General features: G+C 59.3%; 1 protein-coding gene across 6 annotated transcripts in view; it reads right to left on the bottom strand.

Annotated features, from left to right (window-relative positions):
- Positions 1–19252, bottom strand: part of KCNC4 (potassium voltage-gated channel subfamily C member 4) — a 41735-nt gene extending 22483 nt beyond the window's left edge. Inside the window, exons 1-3 of one of the 6 annotated variants that reach the window (XM_073896180.1) lie at positions 17759–19252; positions 6431–7367; positions 4198–4401 (exon numbers count right to left, since the gene is read on the bottom strand). In XM_073896180.1, the coding sequence (XP_073752281.1) occupies positions 4198–4401; positions 6431–7367; positions 17759–18436 (1819 nt within the window). In that variant the 5' untranslated portion in view covers positions 18437–19252. The remainder of the gene's footprint in view (positions 1–4197; positions 4402–6430; positions 7368–17758) is intronic. The other 5 variants (XM_073896181.1, XM_025872598.2, XM_073896182.1 and 2 more) reach the window with 5 other exon arrangements.
- Between the last annotated feature and the right edge of the window lie 577 nt (positions 19253–19829).

Genomic DNA, 19829 nt, shown 5'->3' on the forward strand with positions numbered 1-19829 from the left:
CCTGTCCCTGTCACTTGAAGGGGCCCGTCCCCTCTTGAAGGGTGGTCACATGGATGCCCCTGTATTTTCTCACCTCTTAGGGGGACATTTCATTCTGAGAGCAAGCAGGAGACAGGCTCCATGGACCACAGCAGGGCTGGGGTATCCCAGGACCCACTGCGGACAGACTTCTCTGGAAGGCACATTCCTGTGTCTGCCCCAGGCTGAAGACAGAGGGCACTGAAAGGGGGTGCTCCTGGCACAGGCTTTTCACAACACCCAACTCTCATGAAATGATCTGACCTTTCTGCCCAGTTCACCTTTCGGGGTGGCCTCCAGACTCCCCGGCCTCCTGCTAAGTCCCTGAATGCTGTCTTGCCATTCCTATCTTTGCCCACCCTGGAAGGAGCAGATATGGACCTTAGTCATTCCCTCTTCAAAGTTGCATAATCTGACTCTAAAAATTGCCAGGCGCACGGCTCCACTGTCAGGTCTAATTCCCATCAGGTGAAACAGGAAGTGTCTTGGCCGAGGCCTTCTGCGTTCCTGGGGCCGAGGGGGCCCGGAGAGCCTCCCCTGGTTCGCTGCTGGAGAGGGGCCACCTGCAGCCTGGCCCAGCCCGGCCCTGCCCTGCCTGGGAGAGGCAGGGGGCCTGCGCAGGAGCGGGAGGGGGCGGGATGGCTGTCCCCACACTTCCCCTCGGCTGCCCCTGCCCAGGGTGCACCCCTGCTCCCTCAGTGACTCACAAACCTGTTGTGCTCCCAGGCTCGTTAGGTAAATGAATACACTTAATTATAGAAATTAGATGAGTCTCCGGTTCTGGCAGCAATCCAGAGCGCAGAGGCTGGGTGGGAGCGGCAGGTGACTCAGGCAGGGCTGGGAGTCTGAGGCAGCAGGAGAAGGAGGGAAGAAAAACTCGTGGAAGCAGAGAAAGCAGCTCGGGAGAGATACGGCTGCTGGGGCGCAGATGGGATGCCGGGCTCTGCCGTCGCTGGATGTCACCCCCGAGACGAGGGCGTTCCCGTGCCTAGGCAGCCAATCGTGGGGCCCCAGGGACCCCACCTGCACACCAGACCAGAGCTGGAGAGCATCAGGCCTCCTCTCCCAGGGGGGCACCGCTCCCCTGACCAGTTAGCTCCCTGCACACCAGCAGAGATGGGCGTGCCCCACAGGATAGCCTTATTCTTTGCTGGCCTGGGTGTGGGATGGACAGACAGACAGACAGAGATAGTCAGTCGCAGGCTGGTTACTGACTAAAGGCCACGAGGAATGGAAATGCATTTGCCATGATGAAGGTGGGACCCTGAGGGGAGGAAAGGCCCAGAGGCAGAGGTCCCGGGGGGTGCCGGCAGCTCCGGCTCAGGACAGGGAGGCGGGAGACCGGTGCGAGAGGAGCCCTGGGAGTGATCTCCCCCCTTGCTCTCAGGCTCCAGAGCTGAACATTCTGGGGAGCCGGGTGCTGTGGAGGAGAGGCTCGGGGGCCTGGGCTGTCCCGCCTCCTGCTCGGCTCCCACGGGGCCTCCGGAGGAATGAGGGCTGGAGGGCATGTAAGCGCCCAGAGGTGTGCGCCCAGAGGTGGGGAGAGCTGAGGGCGCGGCTAAGGGGCCAGGGGCCCAGGGGGAGGGCTGGTGAGAGGACAGAAGGGGTGGGAGAGCAGGAGCTTTCTTGGAGGGTAGGGTGAGCTGTATCTCGATGCCAGTGGAGACAGCCCCAGACTGGTTCCTGCTGCTCCAGCTATGTTGTCTAGACTCCGGGATTTTGCACAGCCTTGGTGAAGAAAAGGCACCTGGGTCAGAGGGGCATGGCTCCTCATCTGAGCAGCTCCGTGGGATCCATGCTCCGGGGGGACCCTGCAGGGCAGGCAGCCCCTTGCTGGTTGAAGGGGTCTGGCCCGCCTGGAGAAGGCTCCCTGACTCTCCCTGGCTTCCAGGTCACCTAGGCTCAGGGGACAGACCTCAGGGACCCACAGTTGATCTCTGCCCTGTCACTGTCCCCAGGTAAGTTTCCGCCAGCCACACAAAGACCCCATAGCCTCCAGCAGACTTCTCAATCCTAAGCAGCCCTGATTAGCACTGGTCCCCGTCCTCCCAGGAAGTTCACACTCTGACACTTGGGCAGCCGGAGGCTAACCATGGGGTCTGTGCCCATGGCTGAAGGAGCCCCGGGCTCCCCGCTCCAGGTCCTACACGGAGCCCGAGTGCAGAGAAGGGAGGCATGGTCTGGCACGGGGAAAGTTGCCGAGTGCTTACTGGGAGTTTGGCGATGCTAATTGCCACGCTTGCTTAGCAGGGCCTGTTTCCCGGCAACCCACCTGTTCCTTCTCGAAGGTCACTCTAATTGGCTGAGCTACATGCTTGTTGCCAAGAAGCAGTGTGGAGGCATCTTGAAAATAAAACAGCCGGGCCACACAAGCACCCAGAGGGATCTGGCGCTGTGTGCGATCCAGACTCTCCAGCCCATGCACGCACACGTGCGACCCCTGCCCTTGGGTGTGACCCAGTGTGTGACCTCACGGTCCCTCCTGACTTGCACCTTCACACCACTGAGCCCCTGCCAATACCAGCGTGAAAACTGGGGTGCTCGGCACTCCACTCAAGTCCTACATGGGAGGTGGGGTCCCCCCTGCCCCACATCCTGGGCCGTCACTTAGCGTACTCCAGCCAAAGCAAGTCTCTGGGTCTAAACCAGGACACAGTAGAAGCCTCCGTGTGTTTGTGATGGGGGGGCAGGAGGGACCGGCACATCCAGAGCCCAAGGATTGGGGCACGCAGAGGATGGGGTGACCAGAGGGACGCAGGAGATGGTGTGAGTGTTCTGAGGACCTTCCATCTGCAGCCCTGTAGCTGGGGCCTCTGGGCCCATCTCCTTCCAGCTGCCAGATGGCTGCCCCCGCTGCCGCCACCCAGCAGGACATATGTCCAGCAGAGCGGGACATACCTCTCAGGGCCTGGTTAGGGTCAGGGTGCCCTGGGGATCCCATGGGGACAGGGGCTGGGAAGGTGCCCTGCAGGCTGCATGGGATGGGCAGGCCAGGGGACATCCTTGGGGGGACAGAGGCATCACAGGCTAATCCTGTAGCAGCCACTGCCCCACCTCACTCAACCCAGACTTGGTCTGGAGTTTGGGGATAGTGAGAAGTTTGGCAGGGGTTGGGGGGAGGCAAATTTGGGTAAAAGAGGGCAGGTTAAGAAGTAACCTGAGAACCCAGGGATAAGCTTTTTTGCAGGGGGACGGAGGCAGGGAGGCAAGGTTTATCCTGGAACTAAGAGTTTAGGCAGGTTATGTCACAGGGACAGGGCACAAAAGACAAAAAAGGGATGAGGAGCTGGGCAGGAGCACCTGCTCATGAGACTCCTGTTCTCAGCCACTACTGGCCCTCAACCATCCTCGGTCATTTCTGACTCCCTTTTTGCAGGCAAGGAATCCCCAGCTCTGCTGCCCAGCTTCTGCCACAGCTTGGGGCCTGCTGACAGAATTTCAGCCTTCCCCTACCGGAGAGAAGAGGCTACTTCCTTGAACCCTCCAAATCCTTCAGAGCATACTTCAGAGGGACACATATTCCCTACCTACCCCTACCCCCATCCCCACCTCCTGGTCACCCTCTGGCTCTGCCTCAAGAGGCCTGCAGAGCTGGGTCGGCCCCTCCTGGGCCCCTGGACCCACCCCACCCCCGCACCCCACCCCACCCCACCCCCGCGTGCAGGACGGAGGAGATAGGGCCTGTGCTAGGCTCTCCAAGGACCTCACGGCAGCAGCTCATTCTTGCCCTGACTCCTGAATGTTGTTGGCATCTCTCGGGATTACTCACTTGGGAAACCTTAGCTGTGTTTCAGGGAGGTCTAGGGAAAGTGTGGCACTGACCCTGGGGAGCCAGGCCTCAAGGTCGCAGCAGGAACCAGGGGGAGAAGTGGTAATCAAGTGAAGGGCAAAGGCAGGGGCCCCTGATCTGGTATCCCCTTACCTTCTAGGGCTTGTCTTCCCTGTGGGTATCTGGGGTGGGGGGCGCTGGGCTCTGTGTACCGCTGGGGGATGCCTGAGGCCTTTCTAATCCAGGGACCGGGAGGTCAGGGTACCTATCTTAAAAGCGGGGACACGTCCAAGACAGAGGAGATGGTGGCCAAGGCCTCAGGGAAGGAGGGGACCTCAACTTTTGTGGGGGACACTGGGGAGACTCAGCTCCCTGGGGGCTCTCCACCTGCCCGGCCTGGGGAGCCATACCTTTCCGGACACTACCATCAGCACAGGCATAGTCCCCGGCGCTGAGCAGGAAGCAGGCAGCTGCCTTCTTGGTTTTGTCCCGGGGGCCAGAGCGTCGCAGGGCCCGGCGCTCCTCAGGGGTGGGGGCAGAGGCCAGGGGCTGGGTGAGGCCAGCTCCCTCCTCGTCTGACAGCACCGCATTGGCATCACCGTTCTGCTTGGAGTCTAAAGGGGGCAGACAGAAAGGAGGCTGTGTGAGGGGCTGCCCAGGCCTTCCTCCTGGGGTGTCAGATCCCGGACCTAGAGTGTCACTTCCCCAACCCAAGGGGGCCTGGCCTCTCCCTGGGAGAGCCAGGGGACAGGGGGCACCTGCTTCCCTCTCAGCCTTGGCCTAGCATCTTTCCTGGGACACGGAGCCGCAGATACCCTAAGCAGGGGTTCCTGAAATCTGCCTGCTGCAGGCTGCCCCAGGGGATTAGCCCGAGGCTGGTGGCACACTCTGCTTCCTCCTTGGGTCTGGCTCAGGCTGACACTTGGATGAGTTTGCATTCCCTCAGAGAACGCCTGGTTTGGTGGGATGAGGGCTGGCACCATCAGGGTTAAACCAAGAAAGTGGCTTCCACAGCCATCTCCCTGGGCCCCCTGAGTCACTCTTGTTCACTGGGCATCTAAGGCATTGTCAAGTGCCTGAAGGATTCCGAGTCCTCTGCTCGGGGCTCAGCTGTCTGGGGAAGACCCTATACCGAAGAGGCTCCAACACAGCTCCCACTGCTGTGGGCTCTGAGCCCCAACCCCCGGCCTCCGTCAGGTGGCAGTGCAGGGGGGCCCTCGGCTCTGGAGGGGCCCGCTCGGTCTGAAGGCAGGGCCTCAGGATGCCCTGACCATGGCCAAGCAGTTAAGAGTCAGGCTGAGGCATAGCTGATGGGGCCCTGGTAAGTGTGCAACGAGGAGCTGGACAAGCAGGAGCTTGTCCATTCTGATACTAGGTTTCCCTCTGAACTCTGAATGGGTCTCAGGGTACAGCTCAAATTTCCTGGGGCACTGGCTGGGAGATTTACATTCAGGGATCAGGGAAGGGGGTACCACTATGATGGGGGAGAAGGGGGGAGACTGAAGGGTGCTGTTCCATCAAGGTCTCTCGAAGACCCCGGCCCCCAAGTGACCCCAGGGAGTGAGTAGCCCCAGCATATACAATGGGCACCCACCAACAGGCCAGGTGAGTGTCTCGAGTCAGGCACCCCCCCTGGAGGACGAAGTCCCACTTTGCCCCCAGAGCTTGGCCAGAAGCTGCTACCCTTGTCTCCTGGCCCACCCCAGCTCCCAGATGGCCTGGCATCCAAGGGCTCCCCAGACTAGGAATCCCAGACCTCCCTCGGGAGCCCACCCCATACCTAACCCTTAGGTTCCTGCTCTCCAACCTAACTCCAAGTTGCTGTGGGTTAAGCTGATTTCCTTTCCCATCTCTTGACTCAGGTGGAAGCAAACTTTCCAGGGGTGGCCTTTCCCAACCTTGCAGAACAGGATCCAGGCCCTCAGCCCCTCCCCCTTCCAGGATGCAGGTGCCATTTCTTCCACACTTCCTTTGCCCCTGCCCGATTCTGTCTGGGCTATTCGCTCTTGGTTCCCTCCCCTCCCATGTTAAACCCTGAGCCCAGGACTCAATCTAGACTTGTGCTGAACAGAAGGCAGCCTCCCACTGCTGTTACGTTATCACATTTATTAGGCCAAGAGACATCAGACTCCAGTGTTTGGAAAGAAATGATTCATGCATTGATGCACCTTGGAAGAACAGCTGCTGGGCTCTCTAGCTAATAACGACAGTGCCTGATGCTTGTAAAGTGGTTTTTACTTCTCAGAGTCCTCCCATATCTGTCATTTGTTTGGGTCTCATCAACGTCTTGGGAAAAGGAGATCATTCCCATTTACCAGGTGAGGATCAGAGAGGGTAAGTGACTCGTCTCAGGTGACACAGCACAGTGGCCAAGGTGGTACTGGAATTTACGGACCCGTGCACTGCCCATCACTGACTAAATTGGGTGGGACACTCACTCCACAAACCCTGATGTTCAGAAAACGACTGGAACACCAGAAGACAGAGATTGGGCCTCAACACTTTGCACCCTTAAAGGCACATCTTATACTCAGGGAAGCCCGTAGTAAAGCACAACCCCAAATTCCAAGGGCTGAGGCTCATCTGGGGACTCCCTGGGCCACTGGAGGAGAGGTGGCTTTCCTTCCCAACCCCCAGTCTCACCTGCCCGTTTCCTTTCAACCATACCCTCTTCTCGGGCAGGGGGGCTGGTATCACTGTAGGTGCTGTCCCGGGGCGAGGTCTCTTCAGACTTGCAGTAAAGGGGTGACTCAAGCTGGGGCGGCCGGGGCACGTGCTTCTTTCTTTTCTTAGGCAGCTTCTGCTTGGCCATGGCCAGGGAGTAGTACATGCCAAAGTTGTTGACGATGACCGGCACGGGCATGGCGATGGTGAGCACGCCAGCCAGCGCACACAGCGCCCCCACCAGCATGCCGGACCAGGTCTTGGGGTACATGTCCCCGTAGCCCAGCGTCGTCATGGTGACCACCGCCCACCAGAAGCCGATGGGGATGTTCTTGAAGTCGGTGTGGTCATTGCCCCGCGGGTCGGAGGGCCTGGCGCCAATGCGCTCAGCATAGTAGATCATGGTGGCGAAGATGAGCACCCCCAGGGCCAGGAAGATGATGAGCAGCAGGAACTCGTTGGTGCTGGCGCGAAGGGTGTGGCCCAGCACGCGCAGCCCCACGAAGTGGCGCGTGAGCTTGAAGATGCGCAGGATGCGCACGAAGCGCACCACGCGCAGGAAGCCCAGCACGTCTCGGGCCGCCTTGGAGGACAGGCCGCTCAGGCCCACCTCCAGGTAGAAGGGCAGGATGGCCACGAAGTCGATGATGTTGAGCAGGTTCTTGACGAAGTCCAGCGTGTCGGGGCAGCACACGATGCGCACCAGGAACTCCAGCGTAAACCACAGCACGCACACACCCTCAATGTAGGTCAGGATGGGCTCTGTCTCCACCTCCCGCCGGAAGTGCACGCTGGTGGTGTTCCCCACCCGGTGGATCTCTGTCACGTTGCGGTCAATGTTGAAGGCCTCATGGGTCTCCAGGCAGAAGGTGGTGATGGAGACCAGGATGAAGAAGAGAGAGGCGAAGGCCACCACCTGCGGGCGGGGAGGAGAGTGGGGCAGCTATCAGGGCAGGCTGGGTGCCCTCCTGTGGGTGGGGGGTGGGGCAGGGGCCACCGGGCAGTTGTTAGGTGGCGAGAGGCAGGATTAAGGTACGCAGTCAGGGGCTGGAGCTCCCTCCTCAGAGGGCCTTTATCCATCTGCTTGGGTGTTTTAAGGCAGTATTCCCCAGTCTTCGTCCCCGTGCAGAGAAGATAGAACGACAGCTGCCCCCCCCCCCCCCCCGCCTAGCTCCGTGCCCCTGCAGTCCTGCCGGGCCTCAAAGCTTCCCAAACTGTATATAAATCATCTGGGAATCTTGTAAAATATGATTCTGATTCAGGAGGTCGAAGGCAGGGCCCGTGATTCTGCATTTCTAACAAACTCTCCCGTGAGGCTGCTGGTCCACAGACTACACTTGGAGTAACTAGGCTTTAAGACAGTGGTCCTCAAAGTGAGGCCCTGGCCCAGTAGCAGCATCGCTTGGGAACTAGTTAGAAACGCAGATTCTCAGGCCCTGAGTAAACCTACTGAATGAGAAATACTGGCGGAGGGGCCCATAATCTGTTTTAACAAACCTTCCAGGTAATTCCGAGGCACGCTAAGTTTTGAGGTCTGCTGCATTTTAGGGGTATGCCCAGAGACAGGGGGCTGGAGGGAATGACCCTGGGCCTCTTTCTGCCAGCTGAGTCTTTAAGCTCCAGCCATGACCCACTCCCCCTCCTCAAGCCCCACATCCCAGCCCCTCTCCCCCACCTCTCAGTTTAGAATGTCCCAGCCAACTGCCCAGACGATGAGAAGCATCTGAAAGAAGACAGCATGCTCCATGGCAGGAGACAGGGGGAGTCTGCTCAGAATAACCACCCCTTCCCTTCCCGACAACTGACATTTCCTGGGACCTGAGCTCCAACAAAAAATAAACTGCACCCATTGGGATCGGAGTGTGGCAGCGGCTGGTCCAGACAGCTGCTGGGATCTCAGCTAGAATGATGACAGCAGTGCGCGGCAGAGGTTTAAGTGTCCAATCATTATGAATGGAGAGGAAATGCATGTGTGATAACACCAATTATGGAGCCTTCATCTGTTATTCACCACTGTCAGGGTACCTGTTGCTGAGGTCTACGCCCCCTGCTGCTGCCCGTCCTGCAAAGCGTGGGGATCGGCTTCCTCCCGAGCAGAGGGCTGCGCTTCAAACAGGTGCATGAGGAAGGACTGTGGGCCCATGACCACTTGGCAACCCCCACGCCTGACCCACCCTGATTTCCACCTGACCATGGCGTTGCCTCCTGTCCAATGGTGCCTCTGGGAGATGCCCTGCTCCCTGAGGGTCTGCGCTGGGAGGGAGAGAAGGCACGCCTTGCTATTACTACTGCCGAACACCAATGGAGAATACAAGGGGAGCTGGGAAAATGAAGAAGCAGCATCTCCGGGGCTTCTGAAGCAGGACCGGGTCTGAGGAGAGAACTTGGGAACGGACATCCATTAGCTGTCTGTTCTGTCCTGGCACAGCTGGGCACTTAGTACATGTTACCGCCTTCAGTCCTCCCTGTGACCCTGTGAGGTAAGCCCCATCATCTCGCTTTACGGACAGGGAACTGAGAGTCAGAGAGGTTCTGTGCTTGCCTGAGGTCACACAGCCTGGAAGGGGTGGAAAGCAGACTTGAACTCAGCATGGTTTAACTTCAGAGGCTGCACCTTCTCTTTACACCACACAAGTCTTCACCAGCCCCCAGGCAGGATCAATTCACAGACCCAGGAAAGTCTTCTCTGAACCGTCAGCACTGCCCCCACCAGCTCTCTGATGACTGCTATTTCACCCTGAGGGATGTGTACCTTTGGCTTAAGACAGGCACCCATCATACACTAAGACATCTTATTTGTCTTAGCCCAGCTCCGTGCCCCTGCAGTCCTGCCGGGCCTCATGGGTCCGACCCATGGATGGGTCGATCAGATAGAGTGAGGAAGGAGAAGGGAGGTGGCAGGCCACGGATCACACCTTCCCTCCTTGAACAGCTTTGCCTGGAGCTTCTCCTCCTGTCTGGGGCTTTCCTGCGAAGGTAAATTTCAAGTTCCTTTTCTGACCTCATTTTACTTCCCTGAGAAATGGGCTAGCAAGGCAATACAGGCTGATGTGGAACTTAGGCAAATGGCTCCAGCCTGTGGGCTCTCCGTGGTCATCCAGAGATGAACTGGTGGAGGGACCTGTCCCCTGGCTGCGGAGATGCTGGGAACCCAGAGTCTTGGCACGGCCACCCCGATCCCCAGAAGCAGAGGGGGTTGTGGTCAGGGGTGGGGACAGCACATCCTGGCTCTGCCAGGAAGCATGGGAAGCAGGAGCTCACTCTCTCCGAGGAAAAGTTAGCCAGGAGAGTTGGCCCGCCTGGGAGCCGAGCGTGAAGTTAATTAGTGATTTGGAAAAACAAGTTCAGGAAGAGCTGCCAAGGGGCTGAGCAGAGGGCGGGGGGTTGGGGGGAGCGCCGTGTGCCCAGCTCCTTCCAAGCTCCTTCCTCCTCCCACGTTAGGGGACAACCCCTGAATTCCCGACGTCTTCACTCACTTTCGCTGTGCTTTTTAAAACACGGAACTGTTGTGTCTATTTACTCATACCGCTCACCTCCGCCCTCCCAGAAAATGGGGCAGGGAAAGGGTAGCCACCCACGGGTGCCCATTTCTCAGGGGCGGCAGATGCACAAGAGGGCAAATGACTGGCTCAGGATCAAACTGAGGCCAGGTCTCCTGCCTCTCCACTCAGAGTTCTTTCCACTTGGCCCTCTAACCAAACAAATGGGGACAGTCCACTCCTCCTTGGTGACCCCTTCGTGTGACCTCTCCAGGGTTGGCAGCTGGTGGCAGGCAGGCCCCAGAAAGCCCTTCCGCCCCGCGGAGACAGACAGACCTGAGGCTGAGCTGTGACAGATGCAGGCATCTGGGCTCTGGCACGCTGCCACACGTGGGTCCCGAGGTTACAGGTCCCCCTTCGGGGCCCCAGTTATTCCTTTTCTCCCCGAAGTTATTCCCAAACTGAGTTATATCGTAAGTGGTGGTCCTAGGCAAGCGGGATCAAGGCACTTCACCAGGTCTTCCCCTCTGGTGGTAGGGACACTGCTTCTTTCCTCCCACTCTTTTGATTGAGGGCTTCTGAGGACAATAAAGGGCCAAGGAAGGAGGTGGTGACTGCAAAATCACCCCATTTAGGCATCAAGGCCTGGAGCTGGAGCCTCCGGAGCAGCCCTTGCAAGGCTATCCGCTATAGCCGGCGGGGTGCCTGCGCCTCCTTCCCATCGGCCCCTGCCGAGCAGAGAGCGAGCGCAAAGAGCTAAGGAGCCCTGGGGTCCGACGGCCTAGGTCCCTCACCCTGGCCCGGGCCCTCACTAGGTAAATGGCGTGCTTCGTACCTGTCCCTCGCTACAATCTGGAGCCAGAAAAATCACAAAGTCCTTGCTTTTTAGAAGCAAAGCGTCCTGGAAGCTCATCCTTTTCTGCTGCTTTACAACCCAAGAAACTGAGGCTGGGGGAGGAGTGACTTGCTCTGGTTCCTTCCCATGGCGGAAGTGGTCAGTTCTTTCCACGGCCTGAGGACACAGGGCATAGGTTTGGCCGGAAGGCAAAACTGCCCAAGCAGAAAACTGCTTGTATGAACTGGTCTGGCCAGCAGGTACTCTCTCCCTGCTGGAAGGCTGCAGGAGGGTCCCACTACCCTGGACAGGAGGTTCCTAGCCTCTGTGCAGGAAAGCACTGCTCCTTCAAGCTTCCTGCTGCACGTATCCTCTTGGGGGGCCCACCGGTCCGGAGACCCAGGTGTTTAAGCTGGTGGGGCCAGCCCTGTCATGGGCCTCCTTCACCGAGCTCATCCTGAGATAGTCGGTGGTGGAAATCTAAAGTCCACACTTCTGGGTCCAAGGTGGGCTCTGCTACTGACAGCCTGAGAGACCTTAGGCAAAGTTCTTAACCTCTCTGAGCCTTCGCATCTTTGCCCATAAAATGGAAATTGAGTGCCTACTACGTGCCAGACACTGTTCTGGGTGCTGGGGAACAGCAGGAAACAAAACAAACACCCCTGCCCCTTAGGCCTTACATTCTCGTAGAAGGAAACTGTCAACAGGTAAGTAAAGTATATTGTATGTCAGATGCTGTAAGTGTTAGAAAAACAAGGAGTAAAGGGAGTAAGGGGTATGAGGGCGAGGGAAGTATTTCTAATCGGGTGATGAGGCAAGGCCTCAGCCAAGGTGACATCTAAGCAGAGACCTGAAGGAGTGAGGGAGTGCGTTATGTGAAGATCCAGGAAAGCTCAAGAGGCAGAGGGAGCAGGCAGTGCAAAGGCCCTGAGGCTACAGCGTGCTTGATGTGTTGAAGGGATGAGAACGGTGCCCACCGGATGGGGTTGTTTTGAGGATTAAAAGAAACGATATATTTGTAAGACTCAGCACAGAGCCTAGAGTGTCTCAGGAATCTGGCACAGGCTGGGTCGGGGGGGTAGGGGGGAGGTGACAGACACCAGTCATTGGGAACTGAATATAATCAGCGGGGGCAGGGGAGGGGAGCCCAAGGAGAAAGGGCCAAGGAGACAGATGGACAGATAAACATAAGAAGACTCATGCCCAAAACCTATATTAAGGATGAAGTGTAGGAGAAGAGAAATTTGAGAACACAGCCAAAGACACTTGCAGAGGAAGATCTGTGGGGATGAGATGAGGAGCTGAGGTTTTTGGGGAAGTGAGATCCTAGTACCCGGGCAGTGCTGTAAAGGGAGTAGGCAGCCCTGGGGGCTCAGAGGCAGGAAAGGGGAGAGAGCCTGCCAGGCAAGGCATCTCTCGGCTGTGCCTGGGCTCCTGAATGAGGGCCTGCACTATGAGGCCCAGGACCAGCCTAGAGACCCCTGCTCCTCTTCTTTCGTGGGCTCCCCTAGGAGCAGACCCTGGCCCTGGGACCTCTCATCCCATTCCAGAGGCCAGAGCCGGCCTTTACCCATGCCCACCTCCTGCCTTTCCCTATGCCCACCTCCTGCCAAAGGCAGCACGTGGGGCTTCTAGGGGCCTCTGGGGGGCCGAGAGCTAAGGAGTCTGGCCCCAGAAGAAACTTGGTCCAGCCCAGATCACTGGCCAAGAACTTATCCAGCCAAATGCAATTCCTGGCTAGTGCCTATCCATGTTCTACGCTGTCCTATCTCTGCCCAGCCTGGTCCCCTGGCCAGGAAATTCACCCCTTCCCTAACTCGGCATGGTTAAGCACTGCCCACATTGAAAACTTATTTATTTATATATTTATTTATAGCCTGCCTCCTTCTAAAAATTATTTAAGGGAGCTAAGTCATTATCCTGCAGGGCCTATCCAGCTAAACTTCTGTTTCCTCGTGGAAGCTTCCCTGCCTGCCAACCTTCTCCCCCACCTTGCCTCGCCTCACGTAGGGCTGGAATTTGTCGCTTTTTCCTCACACCTCCTATTGGACTTTATTTTTTAAGACTCCTGTGGCACCTCTCATGATCTCTCCTGTATTATTATTACCATTCCTTGTCACATAATTTCCCTCAGCTGCTACCTACTCCACCTGACCTAGCTCTCTTCAGGAACAGGGACCATGTCTGACTCATCTTTATATTTATAGGGCTCAGCTTGGTGTCTCGCATGTAGTAAGTACTCAATAAATGTTTTCTGAATGACTGGAGCCAAGGTGATGGCCTGCTTCTTCTCCTGGTCCTGGGGAGCCCGTCACAAGGAGACATGGCCAGCCCAACTAACTGGGGCCAGAGGGGACAGGTATGCCCAGCAATACCTCCAGGCACATGGGCTCTCAGACTCCTGTGGCTTTCCAGGGTGGGCCAAGGCCACTGCCCGATGGAGCCCCCTGCCAGGGTCTGCGTCACCATCACCCAGCCTGAAAAAATACCCTAGCAGAGAGCTGGGCCAGAGGTGGTGGTAAGGCTGGCTGCCCAGGAACAAGGATGCTATGAGCGCCCTGGTGCCCAGCATGCCAAGCCAGCACTGTCCATGGGTGGACGCCAGGGGCCTGGGGACTCCCTGTTCCCAAGGCCCAACTGCCTGGCTGTGTTCCTGCCTGTTCTTCCCCCATCTCCCCAAAATAGCCCAAGTTTATTTTAGCCCCTCCCCCACTTTATACCCCACCCCAAATGGTGACAAACAGAAACACCTCATCATCCGGAGGCAAGATGTTCAGAGGCAAATGTTGGTCTGTTCAGAACAAAAAAGAAAATCACAAAACAAACCCAGGAGGAGATTGGGAGGCTGCCTCAGGGCAATTCAGGGAGAGACGGGCAGACTTGGCCTGACACCCCTCCAGCTCCTGGGAAGGCGCATGCTGGCACTCCCTTCCTGGGGGGCTGGGGAAGACAGGGCACCCTGCCTCCCAGGCTTGGCTTCCTGGCTCTCCCTAGCCCCACGGGCTTGGGACCCAAGGGTCCTGCCCACCGCTGGGCTAGTCCCAGGCAAGGCCCAGGCCAGAGAAGCTGGGGCCCTCCAGGGGCGATGAGCAGGAATAGAGCTCTGCATTTCTTTCAGAGAAGGCCTCCGTTTCATTCCGCTGCCTGGGCCAGGGGACACCTAGTCTCCTCTCGTATTAAGTCCGCTTTCTTTTTGTTAAAGTCCCACAGTGAGGAAAAAATAGAGAGCAAGCTCAGAGGCGAGCAATTCTAAGGAGTGAGGGGATGGGAGCTTTAGTCTGGAGGGATAAGTCAGGGGACGGATGGGAGGAGAGCAGAAGGCCCCCTGTGGGGCCCCCGGAAGTCAGAAGCCTTCTGCAGGTATGGTACAAACACAGACGTGGGTTCACAAGATCTGGGTTTGGAGCCTAGTTCCACCGCCAGCTGTGTGACCTTGGGCAAGCCCCTCCGGGCCTCAGTTTCCTTCACTGTAGACTGAAGTGAATGATCCCTGCCTCACACGGGCCAGATGAGATCCTAGAGCAAAGCACTGGTGAGAGCACCTGACAGCCAGTGGGTGCTTAACCCAGGTGAAAACCCAGCTCCAGCTGCCTCCTTGGGGCACCAGGGATCCTTGGGTCACATCCTCTCCTCAGAAGGGAAACATTATGGGAAAACTAACCCAGGTATGGATTTAGCCAAAGGAGAACGACTATCCTTCTCAATAGCGCTGATAACTGAGCTGAAGCCAGTCTCACCCCTGGGTCGTCAAGGGGTTGGGGGTGAGAGAGAGGAGTGTCCCGGGATCCCGTTCATCAGGCCTCCTGTCTGCCCTCAGGAAAAGAGGAGGGCTTATTTTACCGCTCTCAATACTGCCCAAACCCCCGCTGGTCCCCCCTCAGTCTGGGAAGCCGCCTGGCTGCGGCTGAGCCCGGGACGATGGGCACTGGGCAGGTGCGGACAGGACCAGCCTGCCCGTCGTGCCTACTCCCAGCTCAGGCCACAGAAACGGAACCACAGCAGTGGCCGCCATGGGCCCGGCCACGGTGAGGGGAGCAGGGGTGAGCACCCGGGCCCGCCTAGAGCCTGCCCCATTGGGAGTGGCTCTGCAGACCAGGCCAGTGGCTAGGCAACAGGCTCCACCATCAGCTCAGTTCACTTCCCGTTTGTATCTGCTTTGCTCCTGTCATAACGCACTCCTCAGATGACCAGCTGCTGTGTGCAGAGAGACGCCGGGGGCGGAGCGGAACTCCTCTGCCCTTCTGGCCTTCAGTGAAAGCCCCAAGGCCATGGCCGAGGCTGCAGGCCCCCGAGTAGGGGAGGTACGCACACTGACCCAGGGGCTGGTGCTGGAGGGGCCGTGGTACTGGCCTGGGGAAAACAGGGTAAGTAGGGAGGCCACAGCCCCAGAATGCCTACACCTCAGGCCAGGAGGGGTAACAGAGCCAATATCCCTGCGGATGTCCCCATCTGCCCCTGGGTTTTCTGATGTCACCCACAGGAGGTACAGAACCTCAGAACACCTTCCAGGCCAGAATAAGAAACAAGGCACCTCTCCATCTCAAGAACAGCCGCATTCGGTGGAAAGAACATGTTGCAATCGGAGGAGCAGGGCTTGGACTCACCAGCATGCCACTATCTGGCTGGGTCATACCAGTCAAGACCTTTACCCTCTCACGGCCCCAGTCCATTAAACGGGGAGGATAGCTCCACTCTAAGTTTACTGGGAGGACTAGAGCTTAATGCAAAGTACAGTTAATAGCAGTTATTAATTTGTTTTAGATGATGTATTCCCACCCGCCTGTCCCAGGAACCGCTGAACCGAAGGGCTGGCCTCTGCCTTGTACTCCTTAGCAGGAGGCAAGTCCTCTTTTGGGACAAGTGCCATTAAGCTCCATACAGCTGTTCACATCAGTATTCACAACCAGAAAGTTGAAAACTAGGGAAGGTGTCCTGCTCTGTTGTTACTTAACTGTGTTTGACAACATTTAATACCTCTGAATCCTGGTTTCTTCGTTGCTTCAATACGAAGAATTAATCCTGCCTGGTCCTCAACTGGAATGGCTGATATCAAAAGGGCAAATATCTTGGGCTCCTGGAGGAACTGAAAGGGCCAGCTAGGCTCTGAGCTTACTCAGAGAGCCCCCCCCCCCCCGGGCTGATCCACCCTGTGGTTTGTCGAGCAGAACATAAACTCATTGATGGCACAGTCCCTTGGAATCCAAGAGAAGAACCGGAGAAGGTGAAAAGTCCCCCAGAGACCCCAGAATGCTCAGAAATAGGACCTAGCTCTCCTGACCACCTCATCTCATTCCTGCCTCCCTACCGGCTCCTCCTCTCACCCCCAACTTGGAAAGAACATGAACTATCCACACTTATCACTCTCCCCTAGTGCACATAGCCTTGAGCTGACAAGAGCAGGGTCAGTGAAGCGCATGAGAAGTCCCCAGAACCCACAGCAGACCCATGCCAGGGCGTGACCTGGCCCTCACCTTCTGAGCTGATCTCAGGACTGTAGGAGAAGAAACAAAGGCAGCCGGCCCCTGGCTTCAACTCTCAGTCCTGAAAAAGGTCTCTGCCCTCCACGGGCTGCCCTGGGGATGCCTGCAGCCCCAGCCTGGTAGGCCTCGGCCCCGGAGACTTCTGTTCCTCAGGCAGGAGCTGCATCTGCCCTGGTCTGGTGTTGACCTACAGCCCCATTTCGGTCTCCCCTCCTCCCCTGGGCGGGGAAGTAGAACTTTTCCTTCCATGACTAGGTGGAGGCCCAGCCCAGGAGATGCTGGGGAGGGTGACAGAGCTCTGAGACTCATTAACACAACTTGGGAGGCCAGAGGTGAGGACCAGCTTCCACAGCAAGAGGCAGTCTCCAGACCCAATACATATTGCTCTTTCCTGTCTCCGACAGACCCCAGCCAGGCTTCAGGCTACCAACGGGGAAGCCAGACACCAGCCCCCAGGGTTCTCTTTTTTTTTTTTTTTTTTAAAGAATTTTTAAAGCTGTCCAAGCATGTCTCCGCTCCTCTACCCCCTTTCACCTAAAGGGGTTGGGAGAAACTGGATCGACTTGGGGAGGGAATGGCGGGAAGGGACCCAGACCTTGCCTAGATCAACCTATGCCACCCCCCTCTCCCCCCCATATACCCGCTTCAAGCAGTAACCTGAACCGGGGCTTTCTGGGAAGCCAATCGGTGCCGCAGCACGAAGAAAAGAAGTGGCAACAAATCTGGGATCATCACAGGCTGGCCACTGACCACGGGAGCCTGCAGCGCCCAGAACATTAGGCCCTTCCTGTCGAACTGAAGCCAGGCTATCCCAGGTGACCAGGAAGCCTTAGGGGCATGGCATGGGGCAGACATCTTGACTTATCTCCCTGAAAGAAGGGTTCTCCGGAAACCTGGATGAGAGGCCTGGGTTCTGGTCCCAGCTGTCTGCCATGGGCTGAAGCTGGTGTCTCCTCTACAAAACTCACACTTCACAGCACAGGGAGCTGCCCCGAGCATTCAGAGGAGGTGGCATGCATGGAAGGAGCTGATACAGCGCCTGCCACAGAGTAGGCGCTTAACACACCCAGTTTTCTTCCCCCAAACCCTGCCTGCCTCCAGCAGGAGGCCTAATTCCAGCTCTCCAGGACGCTGGCCCTGCAGAGGAGGGGGGGGGTGTCAATGAAGAGAGAAGGCCTGCGCATAAAGAAGGGGGTGGAAGAGCTCAGCTAAGGGTACCCCACTCCCTCCCTCGGAGGGGATGCGGCAAAGCAGGCAGCTGGGATGAGGTCCAAGTAGTAAGTCAAGTGTGTGCAATCTCCTGATGAGGCGTGCAGGAGAGAGGGTGTGTGTGTGAGGGGGGGGCGGGTTGTGAGTCCCCTGGGGGCCAGGGAAGCCGGAGGGAATTGGGAGGGAATTGGGAGGGAGGCAGAGGCAAGGTAAATCAGTGTCTGCCCGCTCCTGCCGGCCCCTATTCCCACCGCCACGGGTCCCCTTGCACACCCGAGAGGAGACCCAGGCTCCTGCCACTCACCCTGGCCGCCCGGGAGGAGTAGGGATCCTCGAAGAGCGCCCACATGCGGGGCTGCCAGCCACGGCAGCCCCCGGACCCGGCGCCGGGGCCCGCACCTCCCTCATGGGGACCCAGGCGCTGCAGGGCCAGCTCCCGTTCATCGTCGCCGGCCTCGTCGCCCGTCCCCGCGCCACCGCCGCCTCCGTCCGGGCTCTCGAAGATATCGAGCGCCTCTTCGGCGTCGCGGTGCTGGCGGTAGGTCATCCAGCAGCAGGGCTCCACATCGGTCTCATCGATGCCCCAGAAGGTGAGCTCCTCCTCGAAGAGCGGCCCGCACACGTCGGCGGGGCAGTGCAGCTTGCCCGTGCGGTAGTAGTTGAGCACGTAAGCAAAGACGCCCGGGTGCCGGTCGAAGAAGAACTCGCAGCTCCCGCCGCCGCTGCTGCCGCTGCTGCCCGCACCGCCGCCATCGGACTCGGGCCGGCCCCCGCCGTCGGGATCGGCCAGCCAGGCGAGGCGGGTACCCGGTAGGGTGCGCAGGGTGCTGCGGTAAGTCTCATGTCGCGTGCCGCCCACGTTGATGATAATCTTCTCCGACGCCTCGCCCTTGGCCATCTCCTCCTTCAGACATGTTTTGGACGGAGGCTTGTTCCCCGACTTGCGCCCACGGTAGGAGGAGACACACACCGAGCTGATCATAAGAAGCGCTGCGGGGCTTCGGCTTGGGGCGGCCGCTGCCCTCCAAACACCCTTCCCGAGGAGGCAGCGTCAGACCGGGGGGGAGGAGGAGGAGGCGAGGAGGAGGCAGGAGGCGGCGGCGGCCCCCTCTGCGGCTTGGCCCTGCCCCTGCCTCTCCCCCCCCCGGGGCGCGGAGCAGGAGGAGTTGGGTTTCTCGGGTGCACAGGTGGTTGGGGTTTGGGCAGGCAGCTCCGGCGAGGGAGGCAAGGAGGGAAAAGGCGAGCCGAGGACCCAGGCGAGGGACCCGGGGAGGCAGGGGCAAACACACACCTCCCCGGCTAGGACTGGACACTCAGACGCTCGGGTTCTGGACACGCCCCCCCGTCACCCCCAAAAGGCGAGTTAGCGCACAGTCCAGGCGCACTGCGAGGGTCCGGGGCGCGCACGCGCGCTCACACTCACGCGGGCCACCCTCCGGCTCTCCCAGACCGAGCCGAGTCCCGGGAGCGGCCGGCTTCCCCGCGGCGGCGGCGGCGGCAGCGCAGCAGCAACAAGTCCTCGGAGCGGCTGCGGGGGCCGGGCCGACGCTCTCACGGCAGCCGGAGCTCCGCGGGCCCGGGGTGCTTGCGGTCAGCACGCGGCGGCGGCGGCGGCATGTGGCCTCTTCCCCCCATTCATAAATCCAGCGCAGGGCACGGAAGGCGGGCGGGGCTGAGCGGAGCGCGGCGTTCAGGCGGGCGGGGGCTGCGCAGGGCGAGGCGGCCGCAGGAAAACAAGCGCGCCCGCAGGAGCGAGCCTCCGGTCCTGCGTCCGCCGCTCGGCAGCGGCTGGGAGCGGCGCTGGGCTGGCGCTGCGCAGCGGGGGCCGTGCTGGGGCGGGGTGGGGGGGGGCTCAGACGGGGCGTCCTGCGCAGCGCCGAGCCTGGGGGGCGGAGCCGCTCCGGGGCGCGGGGTTCTAGGCTCCGGCGGCCGCGCGGCCAAGGACACCTGCAGGCTTCCCAGGCTGCGCCGATCGGGAGCTTCAGCGCAGCGCCCCGGCGCCGGGCTCCTGTGATCTGGCGGCGCTGGGAGCCACGCCATCCGCGCTTCTGCCCATCTCCGGGCGGGGAGCCGGCCTTGGCTCGCGGCAGGAGGCGGGCGAAAGGTGGCCTAAGAAAAGGGGAGCCTTGGCGCCGGTGGGCTGGGCCTCAGGGGGCTCTCGATCTCCCTCCGGCGATGGTAGCGGATGCCACTCTCTGGTGGCGCCTTTTCCTCTCGGCCCCGCCTCGCCCGGGCGCGCCCTCCGCGGGGTGGGGTGGGCGGGGCGCGGCGCGGGGCCGATCGGGCTCGCTGCAGGGCCCCGGCGGCAGAGCTCAGCCTTCCTCCGCTGAGCCGAGCCGAGCCGAGCCGAACCGAGGCGCGTAACCCCCTCGCCG

The sequence above is a fragment of the Callorhinus ursinus genome, unplaced genomic scaffold (assembly GCF_003265705.2).
Source record: "Callorhinus ursinus isolate GAN/ISIS: 27379988/994484 unplaced genomic scaffold, GSC_fseal_2.0 scaffold9, whole genome shotgun sequence".
NCBI classification, from domain to species: Eukaryota; Metazoa; Chordata; class Mammalia; order Carnivora; family Otariidae; genus Callorhinus; species Callorhinus ursinus.